This window comes from Ranitomeya variabilis, chromosome 6 (genome assembly GCF_051348905.1).
Source record: "Ranitomeya variabilis isolate aRanVar5 chromosome 6, aRanVar5.hap1, whole genome shotgun sequence".
In the NCBI taxonomy this organism is placed as follows: domain Eukaryota; kingdom Metazoa; phylum Chordata; class Amphibia; order Anura; family Dendrobatidae; genus Ranitomeya; species Ranitomeya variabilis.
Window position 1 is genome coordinate 160620117 of NC_135237.1, and position 13827 is coordinate 160633943.

A 13827-nucleotide genomic window follows, 5' to 3' on the forward strand; every position below is an offset into this window, starting at 1 on the left:
ATTGTGGATTACAGTCAATATCAGATTGCAACACACAACCTGACTGTCAGCCTCCGAAGCTTGACAGCCTCATAGAAATATATGAAGCTGTCACAATTGGGGCGGGAGAGCCTCTGCCCATCCGTGCTTTAGTGGTCCATGCTCGGACCGATTGCCACTGATGTCCAAATAATAATAACAATAATTTCTTTATTTATATAGCGCCAACATACTCCACAGCACTTTACAGACATTATCATCGCTGTCCCCGATGGGGCTCACAATCTAAATTCCCTATCAGTATGTCTTTGAAATGTGGGAGGAAACTGGAGAACCTGGAGGAAACCCACGCAAACACGGGGAGAACATGCAAACTCCTTACAGATGTTGTCCTTGGTGGGATTTGAACCCAGGACCCCAGTGCTGCAAGGCTGCAGTCCTAACCACTGAGCCACTGTGCTGCCAAATGAGCCCTTAGAAAGAATAGGTGGGCATATCTAACAACCAGCATATGTCGACACGAGCAGTCGACCATCTAATGTGTATCAGTACTCCTGATTCTCCCTGACAGATGAGTTTGCTCAAGAGAAATCGCAAGCAATTTATAATTACAGAAAGTGTGTCATCAGAAAATGACCTATTATTGAAATCAGGTTTTTGTGTTGTTATTTACTTTTTTATTCTGCAGTGTTTTTTTTCCCGATATCACAATTTTCAATTTAGAAATCTTACAATTTCCACACCCAATCTTTCTATTAAAGACCCTAATGAGCATGTGTAAAGGTGATTGTGAAGGAAAAGGAGGAGCAGAGTTAGTAGTGGCAGTTAGCCATGATGGTACAAATGTGTCCAATCTTACCGTTTAATCTAATTTGGTTCAGAACTTCATTTTCTCATTCAACAAATGTAATACACTATCACTAGGCTGCAATTCACAACCACGCATAGACACATGCATCAGAATCATCTCGTGACACAGTATTGGGAAATCATCTTATTTTTTCTAATTTTCAAAGTTGGTCATCTCTTGACACACATCCCAGAATATGATCAGTGATCAGCCACAAGCAAAGGTGAAAGAAGACCAGATCTGTAGGACTTTTTTCTTTTTTTAGGGGAAGTGGGCAAAATGACAACAACCACTGCGTTGGGCATCCACAGATCTGCTTTAAATGAAATAGCAATTGTGCACTTATAACAGGATGCAGTTACAAAAGGAAAAAAATCTGTTTTGAGGTAGAGATTTGGTTTGACCAAATTTTTATGTTAGTATGACCCACTCCAGTAGACAGAACGGAGGAGCTTGCTAATTTACTTTACACCATGTGGTTTCCTTTTCAATTCTGAGAGACCATATTTTATCCAAGTAGGTTTGAAACAGAGGATAAGTGGGAAGAGACGAAGGTCTAAGGATGAACAGTACTGTCTGCCCATCTGTGTTAGATGCATATTACCGTACCTCTTTTACTAACAGACAAATCCTCTTTTTATACTGTTATAACTGGTTCACAAATAAAAGAAGGACCAGAGATCACACTCTAACATTTTTTAATGATTAAGTAAATATTTTCACAGCATTTTTATTTGTATAGCTAAGAGGTCTTTGATGCTTCTGCCCACCTCTTTCTCTGCCGTTGATCTTTCTTGTTTGACTATTTGCCATCAACTGTTGCCCTTTAAGAAAATCTTGTGAGATGGCATTAATTTCTAAGAGCAAAGAAATATGAAGGCGAATAGTTTCTATTATAGTGTCTTATAATATACATGACACAGTAGCATCATTTGCACGCAACACATCACTAACCAAACAGTAAGCTGGTCTTCCAGTCTAGAGTGTTATTCTGTAGGCTAATGTGAAGGAACTTAGTCATGGCTGTCTTCATCAAGTCTGATGGACTTTTCAGGACATTGCGTAATGCGTCATCAATCTCATGACAAAATGCATATGCCAATGGTGCAGAATGATTGGCACTCACCTCGCAGCTTTTTATTACTGGACCTCATGACGTAAACAATTTTGGAAATAATGGTGCTCTGCAAAGTATTCTGTATTACGGAGCCTCAGTGACCTCATGTGCTGCTCTACTGAAGGTTGTAGGTAGGAGATATTTTTTTCCTAAGATGAAATACATTTGCTGGGCTGTAGGGTAGTAATAAAAGTATGCCGGATGAACCATACCCCAAAAAAAATTCTGTCGGATACCACTAAAGGCTTGTAAGCCTTCAAGCAAAAATATTGGCCCAAAAAGGAAGGACAATTTTCATATATTTGCCTTTTTTTTTTAAGGGGGGGGGGGGGAGGTTGCTGGTTTTTTTTTACCAGTGCTGAATAGAAAGTGCTGAATTTTTTCTTAAGTCTGCATATTTTAGTTTGCAGCGATTTTAATTTCTGCTGAGGATAGGACAAAGTTTTCCAAGTTCCAGATGCTGAAGATAATAGAGGAATGAGGGAGAAGAGACAAGTATCACATCCACCATAGTTTGTTTCATTGGCTCTGGAGCTCTCCCGGGAATTGCTTTGATCTGTGATTAAGATATCTTTCTGTCTAGCCTGGAAGACATGGCAGAACTGCCTCTAACATTAGATTACAGTCTGCTTTGGTGACATCTGCCAATAGCAGCTCTCGCCATTATCACAACACATCTTCTTCTGTATTCAGGAGCCCTCTGTCTTCGCTACATGTTACTTAATTAGACTCTCTGTCTTTCGTCTTCTTCAAGAGTTTTTCTCTGTTTTGGTTAGGTGATAAAAAAGTATTAATAATGTACATAAAAGATACCACCTTTAACAAAGTACAGCATATTTTCATAATTTTTCGCATTTGTAGGTGGCCCTCACAAAACATTTTAGATAGATCGATAAAATGTCAGTAAATGGAATTGGAGTGAAAATGAGGTACAGTATGGTTTTCTCTCCTGCAAACAGTGCCACTCTTGTTTGTGGGCAGTGTTTGGTATTGCAGCTCAGCATCTTACCCTTGAATGAACAAGAACAGCACTGTTTGTAGAAGAAAAAAAAACAGACTTTGCTTTCTAATCATGTATAACCTTGGTTAAGGCTTGGAATTACTGTAAAGTCAAGTGGCAATGTGTGTTTGATGTGAGGCTATATATTGATATAGAAATTGCTGAAATGTCTGCTGCTTTTCTTGAACACTGACAACGTGGACCGCGTTTCCCAGATCCCCTGCTTATGCCAAGTTAGTGAAGCACTGGGTAATACCGTTCTAAAGAAGAAAGCAAAATGTATGGACAGGGTCATGGTTGTTGTCAGATGATTCACAGCCTTAGCTACTATACATTCCAGCAATGTCTGGACTAGAAATGTAGACCTTGCTTTAATATCAAAGTTGAGTCCCTTGGTTCACAAATTAAGTTTTCAAACTACCCATTGTTTTTCTTTTCCAGGCCTTCTGCATTAGCAAGCAGCCCAACATATCCAGATCTTCCATTCATACGGATATCACCACACAGGAACCCTGCAACCGCTTCGGACTCCCCTTTTAGCCCTCCTCATCCGTACATCAATCCCTACATGGACTATATCAGATCTTTGCACAGTAGCCCCTCACTTTCCATGATCTCGGCAGCTCGGGGGCTCAGCCCCACTGATGGTGAGTATGTATGGCGATTAGTTGGAAAGGTACTCGCAGGTAGTGTTATAATGTGTGTGGTCATTGCTGCAGCTTTGTCCCCCCTACTTTACCAGATGGCTTTGAGTAATAAAATAAAATTATCCCTATCACTTTCCTTTTGCTAACTTTCATACAGTAAAATGATATGTAATTTACTCCTCACAAGTCTTCAGAAAAAGACCAAACCTGAACTAGAGAACCTTGGATTTTAGCTGTTGCTAACTTAATCATAGTCACTGTCAGTTTGATCAGATTGTAATCCTAGCTGAATGTTAAGATTTCACATTGGAACCGCTTGGATTTTAGATGACTATCAAATACATAGACTCAGTCTCAGTGCCAGGTATGATAGGTATGATCAACATTGTGTAAAATGAGGCACTATTAAACGCAAATCCATTCCTGTTCAGCATGTGAAAGGCATCCTCAGCCATTTCTGCGCTGACTGCAGGACAGCAAAGGACATGTCTTATCTATTAGACACCTTAATAAATTATAGAAGATAAGGCGGGATGGTAGGAAATTGCTAACATTTCCTCTTTCACTAAACATCTTGCTTTCTGTCCTCTCGCACCAAATACTGCTGTTGACGAGAGCCTGAAGTGCAAGCAAGAAATGTTCTTTTCTGCCTAAATGTGTGAATAGGATCAGTAATTCAGAAATATAACTATATAAACGTTTTTTCATCATCTTTGACAGCTGCAGTAGCATGAAAGAGGGCCTGTCTACAGTCAAAAAGTGGACAGTTTTTTTTATCTTAATTTATTTCCACTGCTTTACTGAATATTTGTTTTTTGTTTTCTGAAATTCAAAATATAATTCTAGAAATATGGGCTTTTTTTTATTTTATGCAGTTTCTTATAGTCTTTACAAAGGGATGTTGCTCATAGGGTAATAATACAGAGGAGCCTATACTTCCGCCCCCAAGGAATCTTGTGCCACACCCTGTTGGTAATGACCATACAAATTAGTACTAAATAAAAAGATCTATATCTCTTTATAGCAGAGTTAAAAAAGAAAAAAAAGCGGAATACTTAAGTGAGCAGTGGGAATAAAAAAAAGAGCAAAATCTGGTCACTTGTGACCTGATGACAGGTCCTCTTTAAAGAAAGATCAAGTGATTGACAGCAGGATATATATACTTCTAACAAAGATGACAGATTTTCAGCCAGGAAAATAAGATCGTCATAAGATCTGGCATCTATTTATTCCCCAATGGATAAATATTATATGGTATAGATCATACAAATTTGTACAAAATTTACTTTGAAGACTAGAGAAGCTTCAGAAACAGGACTGCACAGATTAGATCTGCCTCTCAGCTGCAAGAAGTGTAACACTAGGTCTGTGGAATTTTCAGCATCTAAATGTGACAAATCTAGATGTAATCCTTCCCATTCACTGACAGCAAGTAGAGATATTTAAAAAGTCAGGAATTAAAAGCTCAAGCATGTGAGAAAATAGCATTTTTATTCTACTGAAATTAAGTGGTGAGGATGATGCCATGAAGACAAATATGCTTTGCAAATTAGCTTTCCTTCAACAATAGGAAAATATTTCTCCATAGATAGCTGTAAGTCAATGACCAACCCATTATAAAGTTATTATTATTAGAAGTATCAGCCAAACTAGAATGGGACCCTTATGTAGACCACTGATGTAGTTTTTGGACGATATTGATTCCTCTAGTGGCAATGTAGCCTGGCTTAGGGAGACTTATAGGCAATGCTTCTTGGGGTAAATTGCAAATTAGTTTTCCTCTGTTAATAAGAAAATGATTTCTCTATTGCCACCAAGTAGTTGCCATTTAAATCAATGAAATTTAAAAGGAATCTGTCACCCCCAAATATCGTATATATGAGCTAAGGCCATCGGCATCAGGGGCTTATCTGCAGCATTCTGTAATTCTGTAGATAAGCCCCCGATTTAACCTGAAAGGTAAGAGAAACAGGTTGTATTATACTCACCCAGGGGCGGCCCCGATGTGGTTCGGGTCCGATGGGCTTCGTGGTCCGGGTCCAGCGCCTCCCATCTTCATACGATTCCGTCCTTTTCTTGTCTTCTGCTGCTGCTCCGGTGCAGGCGTACTTTGTCTGCCCTGTTGAGGGCAGAGCAAAGTACTGCAGTGCGCAGATGCCAGGAAAGGTCAGAGAGGCCCGGCGCCTGCGCACTGCAGTACTTTATGCTGCCCTCAACAGGGCAAATCAGTACGCCTGTGCAGAAGCCGCGACACGAAGCATGGAGGATGACATCATCGCATGAAGATGGGAGGCGCCAGACCTGGACCCATCGGAGCGGACCTCACTGGTCCGCCCCTGGGTGAGTATAATCTAACTTGTTTTTCTTACCTTTCAGGTTACATTGGGGGCTTATCTACAGAATTACAGAATGCTGTAGATAAGCCCCTGATGCCGGTGGCCTTAGCTCATATACGATTTTTGGGGTGACAGATTTCCTTTAAACCTAAATATATCAGTCAAGCCAGAGTGACACCATTCTGCAGACCTCTGTTTCAGAGTTTTTGCTCTTCATCAGTATAGATTAGGATACTTGTTGGCTGAGTAAGATGTCTTTGCAGAAATCAAGTCTCATTTAATGAGTCTTAAAGGTTCTGCTTATATAGAAAAAGTATGCAAGTTAACACTATTCCAGAAGGAAGAAAACTGTGTCTCTAGTGCCATCTGCAAATTCTCTTTAAAAAAGCTAAGTGAACACTTACATTACACATTGGATCTTGATGAACAGAAAATTTATCTATCTAGATTGTGTAATTAGTTGAGAACAAAATGATGCCTCTATCAACCATTTGAAAATCAAAAGTAAAAACATGACATCAAAGTTGGATACAATGTGTGTGAATTTCATCATGGAAACTCATAATGCAAGTAGTGTGTATGGCCCCAACATGCCTCTATGTCCTCCCAACAGTATTTGAGAAGGAAAAAACTGGAAGGAGACAAAGCGCAAAATAGGGTCTTATCTGTGCAACAATATTAACAGAAATGCACAAATTGTGCTCACCTGGTTGTGTTGTGTGCACACAACCACTGATAGTTCTTTAGGTTGATGCAGACCCACAAGGAAATAAATACATGAAAAGTGAGAGCAAATGGGATGTTTTGTGCTGCCGTGAAATAATGGAAGATGCCAATCCAGTAGTATCGTGGTTGTCCTGATAAAGAAACGCGTTGACAAATAAACCACATACTACTGGATTGGCATCTTGCATTCTTTCACTTCAGTGCAGAACAACCCATTTGCTCTCTCTTTTTATGTATTTAACCCAACAATATTTGGGCATACTCCCAATGAAATGGCAGATGGTGTCCTGGAAATCTCCTTCCAGACCTGGATCAGACCTGGAGCTCCTAAACAATCTGTTTCACTAGTTGACAGCATAGCATGCATTAATACATAATGTCTTAGAGATTTTCAGTTAGATTCAGCTCTGAAGAATGTGAGAACCAGCCATAGCAACAGTGCCTGCTTCGTCTAGTAACTGCCTACACACTCTGGCCATATGAGGCTTGGCACCTTCTGCATTAGGAGGAATGCAGGGCCCATTGCACCAGCATAAGGTCTGAGAATGGCTCTGAGAATTTCACCTTGTACAACAGCAGTCATGTTATTGTTGTCTGTGCGACCCTCGAAAAATATGCTTCCCTAGACCGTCACTGACTCACAACCCAAACAGTCATGCTGGATAATATTGTAGATAACATAATGTTCACCATGGTATCTTCTTTCATACCTGTCACATGTGCTCAGTGTATACCTGCATCTGTGAAGAAAATAGGGAACAATAGTGGACTCGTCAATTTTGGTGTTGTTTGGCGGATGTCAATCCATCTGCATGCAGCTGGACTGCGAAGAGCCTGATACCATGGACATCGGGCCCAGTGTCCATTTGGCCCTTAGACAGAATATTGTTGCTCTCATGCCTCCTCAAAGAGCCTGGTCAGAAACTTACAACACAAGTAACCTACTGAAGGCCATTTTGTAGTGTTTTGGCAGTGCTCCTTCTATTCCTCCTCAAACAAAGGAGTAGATACTGAGCCTGTCCAGCTCACTTCATGTAACAGCCTGGCTACTGGTTACTTGTCCATGTTTTTGATACTGCACTGGGAGATACAGGAAACCTTCTTGAGATAGAACATATTGATGTGCCATGGTATAGGATCTAGGCTACCTGTTCAGCCTGAATGGGCTGCAGGTTCCACTTCATGCTACTATTTCTAAACTAACAAAAGGCAAAACTTTGGAAGAATCAGTCAGGAAGGTTAGGGAGAGAGTGGTAGTCCACCACCAAAACCAGCAAAGCTATTAATTGTTTAGGCGTTTTCATACTGTTGCCTCTCCACTGCATCTGATGTCGCTTTCATTAGCACGATTTCTGGTAATTCCTAACCAGATAGATTGGTATCCCTGAAGTTTAATTGTCTTGGTGTTATATTATGATGTGCTAGTGTTCCTCTATTTTTTTTCATCTGTCTAGGTATCATGCTTAAAAAACATCTTGACGCTTGCGACGTAAAACTTGTGGTCATGCACCTGTCTATTGTATTTTGCAGTTCCACATGCCAGTGTGAGCCCTGCTGAATATTACCAACATATGGCCCTGCTTACAGGACAGCGTAGTCCGTATGCTGATATCATCACTTCCCCAGCAACTCCAGGTGTTGGAGCTGCAGCCCTTCATATGGAGTATCTTCATGCTATGGAAAGTAAGTAATGCAGTAGTTCCATCCTTGAATTTTGTTTTTCGGATGCATAATATTTCACACCATAATGTAATGTAAAATATGTAGTTTAATGCCCAGTGTATTGTGTGCACTATTGTGCTTCTGGGGAAGAATATGGTTGGAAAAATGACATTCAGTGTAGCATGCTGTAGATACAGCCATATGAAAATATGGTATTATGTGATCTCTAAAAAGGCCAAACTCAGAATCTGACATGGATCCCATGACATGACTTTTAGTAGGATATTTTTAATTTAACTCCAATGTTTTTTTTCTCTTGTGTGGTATTAAAATAGAGATATAAAGTCATCGCAAACTTTTACTATAAATGTGCCGAGATATTTTCTGGGATTATGTCCAAAGGCAAACAAGTTCTTGAGTGGACCTTGTAAGAACATCAAAGACCGACTGGAAATTTTCAAAAACGCTTTCTTGTGCTCCTCTTTGTAGACATTTCCAGCTAAGAAATTTATCTTGTAGCACTGGCAAGCACAGGAAAATGTTGTGTTCAATCTTAAATTCTTTTGGCTCGAACAAATATCAGTCTGGCACAGATACCGTTACCGTATGTACTGCACTAGGAAATATGTGTAATTTTTATACTTCCATTGGTCTACGGAGGAGCAAACATATATAAATTAGATACATAACAAATCCTCAACGTTTTAGTTTATAGACTGGTTTAGAACACAAAAGAATACAGGTAACATAATGTGTCCAGAGAACAAAAGAGCAGAGAGTGAAAAATAATTGAGGAAAAACATGAAAGAAACTATTATGTATTATGCTATTCACATTTATAATAACAATCTTAAATTAATCAAATTTTAATTCATGTTTTATATTATTGACCTACAAATAAAATGCATGATTTACTAAAAGATTTTGTTATATTCTGTATAAGCAGCCAGTAGAGTTTTAGATATATATAAAGACATGTTGTACATGTACCATACGGATTGTTTCATTTCTTTTACTCCAAATTAGTGCAACTTTCCCTATAAACAGTAGAGTTCATGTATGGCCACTATTTCCCTCTAATGCTTACAGTTAATGGGTCAACTTTCGAGGAAGCTCATTAAAGAAGGGATTATTGAATAAATGTTAGACTAAACTACTCAACAAAGCAGACAAAGATTGCCAGACTGGAGCAGACAGGAATCAAATGTCCAGCCAAAAAAGCATTTTTTTCTCTTTCCCTCCCGCTTGTTGAACTAATATTGTATTATATGATGACAAAATGTGGGTTTTACCAAATGTACATGCTTATTTCTGAAGAGAGTTTAGCAATACTGGAATCCCTAGTTATGACTGTAATGAGATACTTGCAATCCATAAATAGTGGTATAGAGGAACCACCCTAACATAGTAAACTTTTGATTTCCATGACTTACACGTAATACCAATTTAATTTTTTTTTCTTCTCAATCTAATCCAGCATTTTCAGATTTTTAATTATGTACAATCCACAAATAATAGCAAAAATGGAGTAAGGTCTAGAGATGAGCGAACCCGAACTTAAAAGTTCAGTTAGTGTCCAGAACTAAATGCTGAACATGGGCTTTTCCCATAAGTCCGTTGTGGTATTCGGAGTTCCGGGGAAAGTCTGTTGCAGAGAGAGAGATTGATTTTTTTCTTAGATACAAAGTTCAGCTTGTCATTGTTTTCAATGGGGTTTGGCTCCTGGTTCAAGTTTGGGTACAGTTCTTTGGACTAAATTTCGGGTTGGGTACCAATACCCGAACTTCCATGGGTTCACTCATCCCTAATATGATCATATAATGGGCAGCACTGTAGCCTTGCAGTGTTGAAATCCCAACAAGGACATCTTTAAGGAATTAATATGTTCTCCATGTTTGCATGGGTTTCCACATTTCAAAAGCATACTGATTAGTGATGAGGGAATAGCATTGTTGCTCGGGTCTTCCCGAGCATGCTCGGGTGATCTCCTAGTATTTCTTAGTGCTCGGAGATTTAGTTTTCCTTGCCTCAGCTGCATGACTTACGGCTGCTGGACAGCCTGAATACATGTGGGAATTCCCTAACAAACAGGCATTCCTCACATTTATTCAGCCTGTCGAGCAGCCGTAAATCATGCAGCTGAGGGATGAAAATTAAATCTCCGAGCACTAACAAATACTCGGAGATCACCCGAGCGTGCTCCGGGAGACCCGAGCAACAATGCTATTCGCTCATCACTAATACTAATAGGAAATTTGAATTGTGAGTCCCAATGAGGGCAGATGCTGTTGTCTGTAAAGAGCTGAGGAATATGATAGCGCTACACAAGTAAGCACAAAAAATAATATAATAGTACAATTGTACAACAATGTTCCTGTAGAGCTGAAACTCAATATACTGCCATACTGTCTGCTATGAAAATGTTTTCCCCAAAAACATTGCTTCTAGGGTAGAATAACTTACATTATCTAATAAATCATTTTCTCTCTGTGCAGTATTTGTCAGAGAATACATTTCAAGCTGATATAAAGGTGACTATATACGTTACATGGACATTGGCCAAACTGGCCAATTTTCGACAGTACCCGTTGACCATATAAACCAACAGTCCAGTGTTTTCTTGGTGCAGTGCTGGAGTGGTGCTACTGATGTAAGGCCCCTGCACTTAGTCTTATACTTACCATCATAATAATAATAATCTTTATAATAATAATCTTTATTTTTATATAGCGCTAACATATTCTGCAGCGCTTTACAGGTTGCACACATTATCATCGCCGTCCCCGTTGGGTCTCACAATCTAAATTCCCTATCAGTATGTCTTTGGAATGTGGGAGGAAACCGGAGAACCCGGAGGAAACTCACGCAAACACGGAGATAACATACAAACTCTTTGCAGATGTTGTCCTTGGTGGGGTTTGAACCCAGGACTCCAGCGCTGCAAGGCTGCTGTGCTAACCACTGCGCCACCGTGCTGCCCATCTTCACCTTTTATTCGTGCCGCTTTGGGGTGGTCTCCTGCAGTTTGGGATCATTGCAATGTTTGCTAGGGCAAGCCCTGTAATTACTCTCATAGACTTGCATTGTGACCGTTATCTCTGACAGAAGTTACGGTCCAAAGATGGTGGCGCAGGACCTAATGGGCGCCAGCAAGAGCTGAAGACAACGGGTGGGGAGTATAGCATTAGGTGCAGGGAACTTACTTTAGTAGCACCAATCCAGCACTGAAATAAGAACAACTGCTGGAGTGGTGCTTTTTTTTGTGTAGCAGTATACTGACTTTCTGTCCATGGCCCATAAGGAGGGGAGAGGAGAATGGGTTAAGTTGCAGTTGTGAATCTTTATTCTCATGAGAGATAAGCAGTCACTAGAGGAATCTACCGGCAACCTATGCCACAATTCTTAGTGAAAGTACCGCATCCTATTATAATAATACTTGACACAGCTGACCATACTTTTGTATGCACTTAGAAAACGGGCCATTTTTATATTAAGGCTTCTTTTACACTAGCGTCGGGCTCGGTCCGTCGCGGTGAGTCGGGCCGAGGTTCCCGACGCTAGCGTTGTCTCCGCCGGACAACGGGGGCAGCGGATGCATTTTTCCAGCGCATCCGCTGCCCCATTGTGAGGTGCGGGGAAGTGCGGGGAGGTGGGGGCGGAGTTCCGGCCGCGCATGCGCGGTCGGAAAAAGCGGACCGTCGGGAGCAAAAAACGTTACATGTAGCGCTTTTTGCTCCCGACGGTCCGCCACTGCACGACGCATCCGTCGCACGATGGGTGCGACGTGTGGCAATCTGTCACAATGCGTCGCTTAATGTTAATCAATGGTGAAAAAACGCATCCTGCAAACACTTTTGCAGGATGCGTTTTTTCGGCAAAACGACGCATTGTGATGGAATGCAGTTAACGCTAGTGTGATAGTAGCCTTATTTAGAGGGATTATTTAAGTAAATGCAAAAAGGTTGAAAAATTTAAATGAGTTAGAAAATTAAACCTATACAAACTTGTTTCATATAACATTTTCACTGCTTGAATTTCACAAAGTGTTGAATTTGTAGAAAAAAGTAGTATGGATGAATGTGCCCTGTACACTACTGTACTAAAAAGTCATTAATTACATTTAGTGCTTTCCATTTTAACGATGCTGCTTAGTAACTCTCTTTTGTGACTTATTAATATTTATTTTTTTAATTTGTTATCTTTTTTCCTGGTTTGTATTGTGTAACTGTACCGCACTCAATCTCCACTAATGCTAATTACTTGCCGGAACTGTGCTAATGACTAGAAAGACAAATTAAGTTGAAACGCTAAGAAAAACAAAGGCGGTTGACACAGTCCCCTTTTCTTTACATGACGGGTATGTGTGTAGTCAGGTAATGGATGATGGGTGTTTTTATTTAGACAAAGGCTAGTGGGAAAACCAATTAAAATAATTTCCCTGGTCTGTAAATTAATTGTCATTAAGGTGGGCTTTGAATGTCCTATCATTTATCACTTGAGGAAATGAAACCTTTTCCAGTCAGACTTAAAGATCACAGTTGACCTCAATAATACAGGCGATTACAAATAACTTATTTGTGTACCTAGCGTTCATGGACAGATAGTACAGGAAAGCACTGGTCATTTTAAAAACAGACCTAGACAACTGGAATGACAAGGGCACATAACAAAGGAGTTCTGTATATTCAATATCTGCAGAATATATTATTACACTAGCAATACAAATTTGAATAGCACTGCATGATGTCAGTAAATATGATATGCTGTATTTTTCGGACTATAGGATGCACCCCAGGATTAGACTGCAGAAGTTAAGGAAAACATTTCCTACTAATTAAAACTTCCCTGGTTCTATTGGGCACAAAGGTATAACATCAAATTAACAGTTCTTTCGGCTGACACATATATGTCAGTGTGGGCTCCCTGAACACATTACAGTCCTCTCCCTGTCATTTTCTGGCTGAGACTGCCAACACCAGAGGTCATATCTTCCTCTCAGACACAATAAGGTAACATATACAGTCCGTTCTCCTAGAGCAAACTTTACACAAAGAAGAGGTATGATCCTACTAGTGTCGGTATCACCTTCAGCCTGAGCTCCAGCAGTTTCCAGCCCCAAACATAAGTATTCAACTCCATGCTCAGCTAACATTAAACAGGCTGCAGCTTCCATACTACTCTGCAGCTCCAACACACAGACTGTTCAGCTTTCCTGGCTGACCCATGCAGTCTCCATTCTGAGAGACTATAAACATAAGGATGAATGACCTCGGGGAGATCAAAACATCCAACACTGTGGAGACACCATCACGTGTTTCTCAACGCAGTGATCCAGAACACTGCCCCCATCCCTTAAGGGAAATATGCAAATGCATGTAGAAAAGCCGCGGAGACACTATCACGTGTTTCTCAACGCAAGCAATGAATAGCCAGGTCCTTCACCGGGAAGGAACAACCACGGGAAGGGCAGCATCCAATAAAGAAAAACCACCTATGCCAAAACATGGTAT

General features: G+C 40.2%; 1 protein-coding gene across 5 annotated transcripts in view; it reads left to right on the plus strand.

Moving 5' to 3' along the window:
• Positions 1-13827, plus strand: part of GLI3 (GLI family zinc finger 3) — a 338369-nt gene that overhangs the window by 231868 nt on the left and 92674 nt on the right. For all 5 annotated transcript variants that reach the window (XM_077269180.1, XM_077269181.1, XM_077269182.1 and 2 more), the window contains 2 exons: positions 3388-3593; positions 8186-8338. In XM_077269180.1, coding sequence (XP_077125295.1) covers positions 3388-3593; positions 8186-8338 — 359 coding nt within the window. The remainder of the gene's footprint in view (positions 1-3387; positions 3594-8185; positions 8339-13827) is intronic.